The sequence below is a fragment of the Acipenser ruthenus genome, chromosome 59 (assembly GCF_902713425.1).
Source record: "Acipenser ruthenus chromosome 59, fAciRut3.2 maternal haplotype, whole genome shotgun sequence".
NCBI classification, from domain to species: domain Eukaryota; kingdom Metazoa; phylum Chordata; class Actinopteri; order Acipenseriformes; family Acipenseridae; genus Acipenser; species Acipenser ruthenus.
Window position 1 is genome coordinate 1,132,000 of NC_081247.1, and position 14,121 is coordinate 1,146,120.

The 14,121-nt window shown below is 43.8% G+C and overlaps 1 protein-coding gene across 1 annotated transcript in view; it reads right to left on the reverse strand.

Annotated features, from left to right (window-relative positions):
- Positions 1 to 14,121, reverse strand: part of LOC131725019 (Fc receptor-like protein 5) — a 44,799-nt gene that overhangs the window by 13,514 nt on the left and 17,164 nt on the right. Inside the window, exons 7-8 of the mRNA XM_059018348.1 lie at positions 11,860 to 11,926; positions 9,286 to 9,579 (exon numbers count right to left, since the gene is read on the reverse strand). Coding sequence (XP_058874331.1) covers positions 9,286 to 9,579; positions 11,860 to 11,926 — 361 coding nt within the window. The remainder of the gene's footprint in view (positions 1 to 9,285; positions 9,580 to 11,859; positions 11,927 to 14,121) is intronic.

The following is a 14,121-nucleotide window of genomic DNA, read 5'->3' on the forward strand; positions in this document are numbered from 1 at the left end:
GTTCCAGTACAATGGAAACACAGGGTCCAGTAAAGAGGGCACAGCTCTGTATTGTTGTAATTATACATTTTTACTGTCTGAGATTTGTATTCTTGGTTGATTATTCTGGTTGGTTACCTGAAAATAGCCCCATTCATAGAAAATATTAAATATATATTTACGGTTCAGACAAGACTCCCTGGATCAGGTATGAATTAAATACTAGTAGGAATGTGGAGTAGTGGTTAGGGCTCTGGAATCTTGATCGTTGGGTCGTGGGTTCAATCCCTGGTTGGGGACACTGTTGCTATACCCTTGAGCAAGGTACCTTACCTAGATTGCTCCAGTAAAAACCCAACTGTATAAATGGGCAATTGTATGTAAAAATAATGTGTAAAAATAATAATGTAATTGTATGTAAAAATAATGTGATATCTTGTAACAATTGTAAGTCGTCCTGGATAAGGGCATCTGCTAAGAAATAAATAATAATACTGAAGAGGTAATAACAGCCTTTTACAATGTGTACATAACACTGTACAATAGCAGTACATAATATAATGCAATAGGTCAGAGGTGCACAATTCTAGTCCTCCAGTCTTGTTTATCAGAGAGATTGTGGGCAAGACATTCCCTGTGTAAAGCTAATGCTTTCTCGTTTCAAAATTGACTGTTTTCTATTTCACAAACAGTAATTTCTGAAGAAGGAAAAAACTAACTTTGAAACGTTGACATTTAACACTAGAAACGCCAGAATTTCAAACTACCTAGAAGCACCAAACGGGTCATTTTAACCGGTAGCTTTTTAAACAGCTGTAATATGATAGACAAAGGATCGTATAAAACTCAAAAGCTGTATTTATGAACATCAAAATCAAACATTTGTGTCACACGGGGTGACAAATGGGGCTGCAGCAATTATTATTTAGTGGTCTGATTTATGTATTCAAGTGTGCACTTAAATATATGTTGTATTTTTTTTCTATGTTTTCATGCACGTTTGTTCCTTTGTGTATTGCAGCTTTAGATTAATTTAATAACCCCAAACTGATGTAATTAACATCGAATTGCGGAACCTGTGAGCTGGCTATCCGCGTATTTACACTTAATTAGTAGCATTACGTGCACCTGGTACTGTTTTGGATTTCTCCCTATTTAAGAGGTAGGAACCCCAGCAGAGACAGACACACGAGCAGAGACGAAACAGACACGATACAAGAGAACAGCTGGAGAGTGAGGAGACTGGAACGCGGAGCTGAGTAGAGAGAAGAAACGGGTAGAGGAAGAAGAGTCCTGAAGTAGCGAGGCAAAGTGAAGAGGAGTTTGAGCCGGGACGATTGCAGTGACTAGCCGGGACCAGCCAAGGAAGGAGGGACGGCGAATTGGAATGACAATCTAGACTGAGTTCTGAACTACAGTGCCGTGAAAAAGTATTTGCCCCCTGTCTGATGTTCGCCATTTTTGCATATTTTTGACACTGAATGTTATCAGATCTTCAACCAAAACCTAATATTAGATAAAAGGGACCCTGAGTGAACAAATAACACAAAAAATTGATACATATTTCATTTATTTATTAAAGAAAGTTCTGCAACACCCAATGCCCCCGTGTGAAAAAGTAATCGCCCCCTCAGACTCAATAACTGGTTACGCCACCTTTAGCAGCAATAACTGCAACCAAACATTTATTGATTAGTCTCTCACAGCGCCGTGGAGGAATTTTGGTCCACTCCTCCATGCAGAACTGCTTCAACTCAGTGACATTTGTGGGTTTTTGAGCATGAACTGCTCGTTTCAGGTCCTGCCACAACATCTCAATGGAGTTTAGGTCTGGACTTTGACTAGGCCATTCCAAAACTTTAAATTTCTTCTTCAACCATTCTGATGTAGACTAGCTTGTGTGTTTTGGATCATTGTCTTCCTGCATGACCCAGCTGTGCTTCAGCTTCAGCTCACGGACTAATGGCCTTACATTCTCCTGTAGAATTCTCTGATACAGAGCAGAATTCATGGTTCCTTCAATGATGGCAAGGCGTCCTGATGCAGCAAAGCATCCCCAAACCATGACACTACCACCACCATGCTTGACCGTTGGTATGAGGTTCTTACTGTGGAATGCAGTGTTTGGTTTTCGCCAGACATAACGGGGCCCATGTCGGCCAAAAAGTTCCACTTTTGACTCATCTGTCCATAGAACATTGTTCCAGAACTCTTGAGAATCATCCAGGTGCTTTTTGGCAAACTTGAGAGGAGCATTCATGTTCTTCTTAGTGAGCAATGATTTCCGCCTTGCTACTCTGCCATGAATCCCATTTTTGCCCAGTGTCTTTCTGATGGTGGAGTCAGGAACACTGACCTTAGCCGTGGCGAGAGAGGCCTGCAGATCCCTGGATGTTGTTCTAGGGTTCTTTGTGACTTCCTGGACAATTTTACGCCTTGCTCTTGGAGAGATTTTGGCAGGACGGCCACTCCTGGGAAGATTCACTACTGTCCCAAACTTTCTCCATTTGGACAATATGGCTCTGACTGTGGTTCGGTGGAGCCCCAGAGCCTTAGAAATGGCTTTGTAACCCTTTCCAGACTGATAGGCATCAACAACCTTTTTGCGGAGGTGTCACAAAGACGGCCGGAGTGGGTGGTGTCAGACCAGAAGCAGGAAATAAACAACAGAGACTTGGGGTTTTGGTGAGGCTGAGCGCGTGATCGCGCTCAGCATTTAATAAACAGAACAGAAAATAAAAGGTTTTAAACACAACACAAAACAGGACACGGCACTTGTAGCCAAAATAAACAGACGAACAAAACGGACTAGACAGTGCACAGACAGACGAACAAAACACGGTGAGCAGATAACACTAATATTTACGCTTTTTCACTTTTAGTTACTCCTTCTCTCTCTCCCGTTCTCCACTCACCGAACACGTAACACTGAGTGAATGCTACGTGTCTCTATATATACTGTTGTGCTGGGATACAATTACTAATTAATTATTCACTTGAATCCCAGCACGTGAATTAATTCTGTGCAACCCCGTGCTTACATATTACATTTAACCAGCACGTGAAGTGATTTGTGCTCTCCTCGTGCCTAAATACAAATCTACACTTTTTAAATATACGTGAAACACAGACCCGTTTATATCCCGTGTACCAATCTATACACCAACATTTAACACACGCACGCAACATACAACACATAATAAGCACACAGGGGCGGGGCACATTGCCACATATACCCCCCCTTGTGCAAAGCACACATGGCCTCAACGGCCACCTCCCCCCTTAAAAATCCAGCAGTCCAGGCCAAAGTCTCGGGCTGGGAAGGGAGGCTTCCAGGGGCCCACAGGTGGCAATGTTGCCAGTAGCCAGGCTGCTACTGGCCATGCTGTCAACAGACGTGCTGACAGCTCCCAGACTGACTCCTTCAGCCGGGGCAGTCCTGGCAGCGGAAAGGCTGCTTGGGGGATGGTCTCCTGACCTCCCCTCTTCTTCGTAGCCGGCAGCTCCCTCTTCCGGGGCTCCGGCCACAGTCTCTTCTGCAGCACAAGTGCTGCAGTGGGAGCAGGTCTCCGGACCTCCCCCACGATCTCCGGCAGCGAAACTGCTGCAGTGGGAGCAGGTCTCCGGACCTCCCCCACGATCTCCGGCAGCGAAACTGCTGCAGTGGGAGCAGGTCTCCGGACCTCCCCCACGATCTCCGGCAGCGAAACTGCTGCAGTGGGAGCAGGTCTCCTGACCTCCCCCACGATCTCCGGCAGCGAAACTGCTGCTGGGGTTGGTGGTCTCCAGACCTCCTCCCCCTTCTTCGTGGCCGACAGCTCCCCTTTCTGGGGCTCCGGCCACCGTACTCCCCGTGGTGGAGGTACGGGAAGCAGAGACAGCTCCTGCTCCTCTGCTCCTGGAAGTGGCAGAGGCAGCTCCTGCTCCTCTGCTCCTGCCGGTGTAGGTGGCGGAGGCAGAGGCAGCTCCGGCTGCTCTGCTCCTGCCGGTGTAGGTGGGAGCAGCGTGTAGTCTCCTGCCGATGGAGGTGGGAGCAGCGTGTAGTCTCCCCCTTTTCCAGGGGACTGGTGCTGCTCTGCCTCTCTTGCAGGGAACTGGTGCGGCTCCGCTTTTGACGGGGAAACCAGCAGGCATTCTCCCTCTGCTGGTGGAGGTGGAACCAGCAGGCATTCTCCCTCTGCTGGCAGCTTGGGTCCTGGGGCTGTGGAAGCCCCGACTTCCCTCTCTTCGGGCTGTGGACGCACCCACTCCTCCCTTTTGGGCTGTGGACGCACCGACTCCCCCCTCTTGGGCTGTGGACGTTCGGGCTCCCCCCACTCAGGCGTAGGACGTTCGGGCTGCTCCCACTCAGGCGTAGGACGCTCAGGTTCCTCCCGCTCGGGCTGTGGACGATCAGGCTCCTCCCGCTCCGGCTGTGGACACTCAGGCTCCTCCCGCTTGGGCTGTGGACGCTCAGGCTCCTCCCGCTCGGGCTGTGGACACTCAGGCTCCTCCCGCTTGGGCTGTGGACACTCAGGCTCCTCCCGCTCGGGCTGTGGACGCTCAGGCTCCTCCCGCTCGGGCTGTGGACGCTCAGGCTCCTCCCGCTCGGGCTGTGGACGCTCAGGCTCCTCCCGCTCGGGTACTGGCGAGCTGGCATAGGGGCATCCCGACCAGTCGTGTCCCCCTTCCTCACATCGCCCGCACCAGCTTGGTGGCACCTCGGAGCAGTCCCTCCAGCGGTGATCCACCTCTCCGCACCAGGTGCACCAGGGGAACAGGTTCTCTGGCTCCTCTGGCCGCTGTTGCAGTTGTGGTTGGGGCGGTGGGAGCAGCAGTCTACCCCCCCCCCTGCTGGTGGTGGAGAATGAGGCGACCCCTGCTCCTACCTCTCCTGATGGACAGGGAAGTGGGCCACGAAGTGCTCACCTCTGCAGATGGGGCATAGTTGGGGTAGCTGTCCGAGGGGGTACCAGGGGCAGTTGGTGCTGGAATGCCCAGGCTCAGCGCAGCAGTAACACCCGGGCTGCTGTTCCTCCGGCTGGTGTTGTGGTTGCTGTTGCTGCTGCAGCTTTCCTTTCCCCCTTCTCTTCTTACTCCTCCTCCCCACCTTCCTCTCCTGGGCCGGTTCCTCCTCCTCCTCACCTTGGAAGGGGCAGATCGCCACCGTGTGTCCGTAGACTCCACAGGCCATGCACCAGCCTTGGTCCTCGAGGCCCCCGAGGAGGTCCTCCAGGTCCCGGCAGCCGTCTCTCCAGCCTTCCATTTTCACTTTTTTTTTTTTTTAAACCAGTCCTGTGGGTTTTTTTTTTTTTTTTTTTTTAAACACAAAACCCCCTCTCCTGGTCTGACGCTTGGAGGCGCTGTTTATCCCACCGCTGCCACCACGTGTCACAAAGACGGCCGGAGTGGGTGGTGTCAGACCAGAAGCAGGAAATAAACAACAGAGACTTGGGGTTTTGGTGAGGCTGAGCGCGTGATCGCGCTCAGCATTTAATAAACAGAACAGAAAATAAAAGGTTTTAAACACAACACAAAACAGGACACGGCACTTGTAGCCAAAATAAACAGACGAACAAAACGGACTAGACAGTGCACAGACAGACGAACAAAACACGGTGAGCAGATAACACTAATATTTACGCTTTTTCACTTTTAGTTGCTCCTTCTCTCTCTCCCGTTCTCCACTCACCGAACACCTAACACTGAGTGAATGCTACGTGTCTCTATATATACTGTTGTGCTGGGATACAATTACTAATTAATTATTCACTTGAATCCCAGCACGTGAATTAATTCTGTGCAACCCCGTGCTTACATATTACATTTAACCAGCACGTGAAGTGATTTGTGCTCTCCTCGTGCCTAAATACAAATCTACACTTTTTAAATACACGTGAAACACAGACCCGTTTATATCCCGTGTACCAATCTATACACCAACATTTAACACACACACGCAACATACAACACATAATAAGCACACAGGGGCGGGGCACATTGCCACAGGAGGTCTTCAGGAATTTCTTTTGTTCGTGGCATGATGTGCCTCTAGAACCTGTGTGCTGACAACTTCAGTCTGATGGTAAGGGCCAAAGTTAGTCACATTTATATTGGGCAGGGCTGGCCCAAATCAGGCCTGGTTGTTAACCAAAGTACTCAAACAGCTGACCCTAATTATCTCTTTAATTATTATTTATTTCTTAGCAGATGCCCTTATCCACACTGCTGCCCATATAATTGGGTTGAGTTAACTGGGGAAGGGGGGAAGGACTCCCTCTATATACTACTACAACCCACAAAGAAATCTGACCAAATACAATGTGAAAAATGTGCACAAATGCAGAAAATCAGACAGGGGCAAATACTTTTTCACGGCACTGTATATCACCTGTAGCTGCTGCTAAATACCTGAGATAAGTGCTACTCTAATCTAGCTTTGTTTGTTTTATAACGAGGAAGAAGTATACTGTATTGTTATCTTTGCCTTGTTGTTCGTTGTCGTATGTGTATTTTACTGCTTTTGGCATTTTGTGTCAGACCATAGTTAGATTCTGTTCTTAGGCTGTTTATGTAAATTAAAGATAGCTATTGTACTGTTTTTATAGAAAAGCTCACACAGGACAGAAGGGGAGGGAGGGGGAGCTGGAGTATAGGGTGGAAGCGACTGTAGCGAGAATGATTTATATATACGTTCGGTTTGGATTGGTGTTTTGATTACTGCATGCTTTGTTGTTTCCGGTGTTATCTGGTGCCTGGCTGTCTGCTACAGGAGGACGCTGGATATACATTTGCACATGAACTGCACTTTATGTATATTCTACTCTCTTGTGCAATAAACCCATTGTTGTAATAACTTTTAAAAGCTGTCTATTGCACTCTTGTTTGGTTTGGTTTGGCAATGCAACTGCTCTAAGCTAGTCAGAATTTGAACCTGTGGTCAGAAGGGGATATAGTTTTAACATTTTTATTTAATCTTATCTAGGGTCCTAGTGCGTGGCGTAGATCGGCAGACTACATTAGTTACAGTGAGTGATGTTAGCCATTTTTGTAGGTTGGGGCTGGTGAGGCGGCCGCGGTACCCCCCCCCCCCCCCCCCACCTGTCTCACATCTGCATAGCAGAAACACCATATTTAAATGGAAAACAGAACATAAAATATTTTTCAAAATGAGCAGTAGAAAACAAGATAAACATTTCACTAGTGACTATTTTGTAAACATTTTATTTGTTTATAAAAATAACAAAGGTTTTTTTTTCTAAATTGTAGATAATGCAGTACTTCAAAACATTAATAACTATAATACAATAAGCTATTTACATAACATATTTATTTAGCCTGCATACCTGGCAGCTTTCTAACCTGTACAGTCCACACACAATACACGCTTCCCCACTTCCCCTGAGCATTTACCGGATTATAGGCTACATTTGAATAGATAAATATGTATTGAAATAACTGGTTAAAATGACCGGTTTGGGCTCTTCTAGGTAAACATGTTTATACTTTTCAATTTCTTGTGAATATGCAGCTCAAACGCCGTCACTATATCTAATGCATATATTTAGGAAAAGTCACAAACGGGCATGCGCATTACATCCCGGAACGCAGAGTCATTTAAATTTTTTTAACCCTGCTGTCATCTGAAATTACAAAATCTTGTTTTGCGATTAACAATTGTATCTGTTTTTGAATCTGATTCCTTATTTCACTGGAGCTTTTTGGTCCATGCTATGTCCATTACTAAATGTTTCACTTAAAATAAAAATAACAATAGCTTTGACCTTTGCATCTTTTGTTCAGGATGCGGTTGGATGTGGTTGGATGTTTCCCTATTTTTACTAATGTACACAATTCTCATAGCATTTGGTTCCTCAGTAACATATGCATGTCACTGTAATTAGCAAATGTGGTTGTCTCCCAATAACAGTGTTACACAGAGGTAGATGGGAAGCTATAAAAAAGGTCAACAAGATATATTGTGAAAAGTGTTGAATTTAAATCAAGGGAAGTAATGTTAAAACTCTACAATGCATTAGTAAGACCTCACCTAGAATATTGTGTTCAGTTCTGGTCACCTCGTTACAAAAAGGATATTGCTGCTCTCGAAAGAGTGCAAAGAAGAGCGACCAGAATTATCCCGGGTTTAAAAGGCATGTCGTATGCAGACAGGCTAAAAGAATTGAATCTATTCAGTCTTGAACAAAGAAGACTACGCGGCGATCTGATTCAAACATTCAAAATCCTAAAAGGTACAGACAATGTCAACCCAGGGGACTTCTTTGACTTGAAAAAAGAAAAAAGGACCAGGAGTCATAAATGGAGATTAGATAAAGGGGCATTCAGAACAGAAAATAGGAGGCACTTTTTTACACAGAGAATTGTGAGGGTCTGGAACCAACTCCCCAGTAATGTTGTTGAAGCTGACACCCTGGGATCCTTCAAGAAGCTGCTTGATGAGATTCTGGGATCAATAAGCTACTAACAACCAAACGAGCAAGATGGGCTGAATGGCCTCCTCTCGTTTGTAAACTTTCTTATGTTCTTATGTTGCATTTACCCAACTACAGACATATTTTAATGCAACACAACGCACACCCTGTCATGTGCTTTTATTATCCATTACATTATCTATTACATATGACTAATATTCTGTTCTCCATCACATGTGGGCATTAGTTTGTTCTACAGCATATTAGCTATAGTCTATTCTACAGCTGTCCTGACTGGAGAGAATGGAATATTGCACATGTGACGGACAGTGGCTAACCTGCCTGAAAGGGATTTTTATTTAGGTGTAGAGGGATGATTACAGTACATTAAAGACCTTAAACAAATAGTTTACCAATGTTTACATTAGTTTCTAACCCCGTTCAGTTAGATCTGAATATATCTTTGGGTAAACCGAAGGATGCACATTAATACAACCTATTCAAAAAGCTTTAACTCTAACTTTAACATTCATTAAGTTTTCCGAACAACAGATTTTACTGCAATTAATTACATTTAAACAGAATGCTTCATATTTCAATTTACAAACCAGATTACATAGATCAGAAAGAATATATCTGAATATATCTTTGGGTAAACCGAAGGATGCACATTAATACAACCTATTCAAAAAGCTTTAACTCAAGAGCATTAACTCATTGATAAATTCAGTAAAATGGAATAGGAATTAATTAAATTAAACAGAATGCTTCATATTCACAATCTGGGTTAATAAAATCATTAGAAAAATGTATAACTGCCTGTTGAAATATGAAAACACTCATATGGTCAGCGTAACTGTCTATGAAGAGGCTGCATTAAGCTGAGTAAACTCACCAGACACAGTTAATATTACTTTATTACTGAAATGTGAGTAGAGTGGCTGATCTCCTCTTTGTCCTCGACAGCAGTACTGGCCCTGGTCAGATACAGCAGCTGCAGTGATGGTGTAGCTGTCACCAGTTATACTGCGGACAGCAGTCTGGGGCACTGGAGTGTCCTCACTGTCTTTGTACCAGAGATATTTCCAGCCAGCAGAACCCCCCTCAACCCCACACCTCAGAGTGACTGTCTCCCCAGTGAATATCTCTGGGAATGGAGGCTCCAGGGTGAGTGTAGTCTGGGGCAGCTCTGGAGAAATATAAAGATGATATAATTAGTGTGCACCTTTCCCTTTCAGAGCATCAGTAGCAACACTTAAATGAAGTAGAAACTAGCTGACAGATCAACACCAACTGTTTTTTTTATTATAAAATTTGACCCACCTAGAAACTATCAATCCAACAGCTTTTCAATAGAGTTCCAGGCTATTGTTGTATACCAGTTTGTTTTATTTATTTCTGAAGATATTGCAGTAACCACGGGATCACACAGTTCTCTCTCTTTCTTTATCTCTGTTTTGACTCACACAGCTACCAAAACATTTACAAGCAATGGAGGCTTCTTAGAGGAGGCAAGGGAGGCAGAGCTCCTCAACTTAACAAATAAACATACATTATATATATATATATATATATATATATATACACACAGACACACACAGACACACACACACACACACACATATATATTCATGTAAGGTATAAACCACGACCGGTCGAGTGGGTCCCATGATAGATATCACGCCTGGGGTGGTGATAACTTTAACCATCCCAGAAGTGGAATATATCATCGGAACCGCACGCCCCGAATTGGTTTATACTGCTTGAATGTCCATATTTTTTCTTTAAGTTCATTAACCAGCCCATGCTGTATTTGTGTGTGTGTGTGTTTTTAAATCTTTGTTTTCTTCTATTTCATTCAGCTGGTCCTTATCTATTGTTATGTGTTTACTCTTGCTGGTGCATTTATTTTATTTATTTATTTTTTTCAGGTGCACTGCTGTCTTCACTCAGAAAGCTGGTGTTGTACCAGTTATGTGGAGTTTCATCCCTAAATATATTAAAGGAAATAGGTAAAATGCCACTCATTTTTGGCTGTTGTTTTGTAACTAATAACAAATAAAATGTCAGTTTGTCATGGAATTTAGAATGTAGTGGTGCGGAGTGATTTATTCAGTGTGAAGCAGCTCATTAGTATGCAAGCCGTGCTACACGCTATATATACACACGGTCATGTGATGCTGTTTAACCAATCAGAGGTTGTTATTTTTCCAAGCCGTGTATATATATATATATATATATATACATACAGTATATATAGTTTTGTTTCAACCGTTTGTTTTAGCCACTGTGTCACTGTTTTATTACTGTCATCTGTTTGTTTGCTTTATTATTTATATTTAAAGTGCACAAAAGCATATTTAAACCTGCAGCTTCCTTGTCTTTGAGACTCCTTCTAGTAGAAACAGACTTGCCAGTGATGCTACCCTGTCACAGGGGATCAAACTGTGCACAGTATTCTAGGTGTGGTCGTACCAGTGAATTGTATAATTTTAATATAACTTCTCTAGATTTGAACTGTTTTGGCTCTATAACCTAACATTGTATTTGCTTTTTTTTATAGCTTTTTTGCACTTGTCTAGTTGGCTAAAGAGATGAATCCTCTACTACCCCCAAGTCATTTTCATACATAACTTCCTCTGTTTCATTACTATTCATATTGTATTTGCCTCTAATGTTTTTGCACCCTATGTGCAAGATTTTGCATTTATTCACATTAAATTTCATCTGCCATGTGTCAGGCCAAGCTTGAATCTTGGAGATTGTAGAGACTGTTTACAAGCAAACTGGTAAATATAATCACCATACGGAAACAGGAAAAATAGTAGCAGAAAGAGATTGAGAGAAAGCCTTTTTGTTCCTGAAGAGAAAGCCCATTTTAGGTCCTAATTGTAATACCAATTTATCAATACTGTAATTAAAAGTAAGGTGCTCATCAATCCATATGCCTAGATATTTATTAAAGAAAACTTTACCTAGTAATTCTCCATTCAATGCAGCAGTAAGACAAAGATCACCTGTTATATGGGTTCTTTGTAGAATGATGAACTCCACACAGAGTGAACTCCCAGTCTCCATGTTGCTTGTGTCAGGAGAAAAGGTGATCTCTTTCCCAGAGATCCTTGATATAATCCTTTTTTGGCACCAGTTAATGCCCAGTTCACTTGGTGTGTGGAGTTCATCATTCTACGAAGAAACCATATTACAGGTAATCTTCACCTTCGTACTTTGTATGATGAACCCCACACACCAAGTGAACTCATAGGAAGTGACAAGGGGTGTTAGGTTAGATATTAGTGCCAGAAACAAAGTGAGCAAAGGTTGGCTGAGAAGAAGACACATTTAGGTTATAATGTTACATGAAGGTCTCGGAAGAGGCCCATGTAGCTGCATTGCAAATGTCTTGAATTGGGACAGATTTTAATTGTGCCCATGTAGTAGTCACCACTCTCACTGAGTGGACGTTTACCTGGAGTCAGTTTCTTGTGCAGGTCATAACAAAACTTGATGCAGGATGTAATCCACCTAGAGAGTGTCTGTTTAGAGACAGGTTTGCCTTAAACTTGAGTTAAAAGTTGCAAAAAGCTCTCCTGATGATCTTTTTTTGATCATGCTATGAATATAGAAATTCAGTGCTCTTCGGACATCAATTAAGTGCTGTCTGGCATCTGATTTTGATTTGTGCGGTTTTGGGGGAAAAAATTTGGAAAAGTTATGATTTGATCTAGATGGAACTGGTCTGCAGACAGTCCTGTCCCTTAAGATCTGGAAATAGGGTGCATCAATGACCAGTGCTTGTAGCTCACCTATCCTTCTTACTGATGTTACTGCCACCAAGAATGCAGGCTTAAATGTCAGGAATTTCTGGTTGCATGTTGCCATGGGTTCAAATGGTGGTGCCATGAGTCTATTCAGTACTAGACCGAGGTTCCATTGTGGAAACATATGTTTCTTTGGGGGGCCTTAAGTGGTTAACCCCCCTAAAAACTCTGGACACTGCAGGGTGAGAACCTACCGGGTGATTTTCCCACCCTGGTAAAATACTAGATATTGCAGTGATATGCACCTTGATGGAGGATAGTGCAAGACCCTTGTGGAACAGGTGGCCCAGATAAGATAGAAATGTTGGTAGACTTATTTATGCATGGTACACAGATTTTGAGTTGCACCAAAGAACAAATTCCCTCCATTTCCCTGTATAGGCTTGAAATATACATGTTTTTTTTGAAGCCAGTAAGATGTTGACTACTTGTTCAGCTAGCACCTGATCTAGTAATTGTTGCCGTTCAGTCTCCATGCAGCTAGTCGTAGCCATGCAGGGTTGTTATGAAGCATCCTCCCTCTGTTCTGAGATAGTAGATCCCGGGTCACTGGTAAGTGCACTGGCCCCGCTTCTGTTATCTCTAGTATTTCTGAGAACCAGAACCTCTTAGCCCAGAAAGGGGCCACTAGAATGAGACTGGCCTCTTTTTACCTTTCTGAGCACAGCTGGGATTAATGGCAGGGGAGGATATGCACACATTAAGCCCGTTGACCATGGAATGGACATTCTGCCATGGCTGCTTCTTGTTGGACCCGGGAGCAGAACAGGGGCAGCTGGGTGTTCTCTGTTGTGGCAAATAGGTCTACCTGTGGTTGTCCTAGTTTGTGGAATATCCAGTGTAAAACCTGTGGCCGGATTTGCCATTCGTGAAGCAACCTCTCTCTGGTCAGCTGGTCTGCAAGGCTGTTGTCGAATCCGGGTAGGTAAGCTATGTTGGTGTCCTGTGTCCTGCACCAATTCCAGGTCTTTATGGCCAGAAGGCACAGTTCCCATGACTTTGTGCCTCCCTGGTGATTTATGTATTTTACTAACGTGGTGTTGTCGGTAAGAACTAGCATGTGTTCTTGCTTTAAAACTGGTGCAAAGTGTTTCAGTGCCAGGAAGATTGCTAAAAGCTCCACATAGTTTATATGGAGGTGTCTTTGTCTTGGTGACCAGGTTCCCTGGACTTGTGCTTCTGTTAGGTGTGCTCCCCACCCTAGTAGGGAGGCATCTGTATACAGGCGGAGTGTCGGAGGTCGTTGAGACAGCCCCCCTATCAGTCAAGGTGAGAATCGCCACCATCTTGCTTCTGTTGCAGCTTCCAGAGAAACCTTGATGTGGTGCGAGTCTGGAAGAGTCAGGTTCCATGAAGAAAGGAGACACTGTTGTGTGTGTCTCATGTGTAGTTTTGCATCTCTTACCAGAGAAACTGCGTCTGCCATGTGCCCGGGAAATTGTTGAAAGGAGTGTGCTGTTAGCTTACACGTTGAAATGACCCGCCCTTAAGGACTGGCATTGTGGTTATAGATACACAAATTAATAGTTTGACAGTCACAACAATTAGATACAGACTTCAACGGCCATACAGAGAGATTATGTACTGAATGTTCATTGTGTACTAAGAGTAATCCCACATATGAGGCGGCAGCTGATAACCTCCTGAGACACGTTGCTTATTTAAGACGTGTTTGAGACCTCTGGATCACGGGTGGGATCATTCTCAGACACAATGAAGATTCAGTGCATAATCTTGCTTATACCATGAATGAGACATTTCCTGCACACTTTATATTTATGAGACTAATTTGATTTGGAAAAAGCAACAGGCCAACAATGGAGAGAAACATTAGTTTAGTGAATGGGTGGTATTAGTTTAGTAAATGGGTGGTTTAGTTTAGTGAATGGGTGGTATTAGTTGAGTGAATG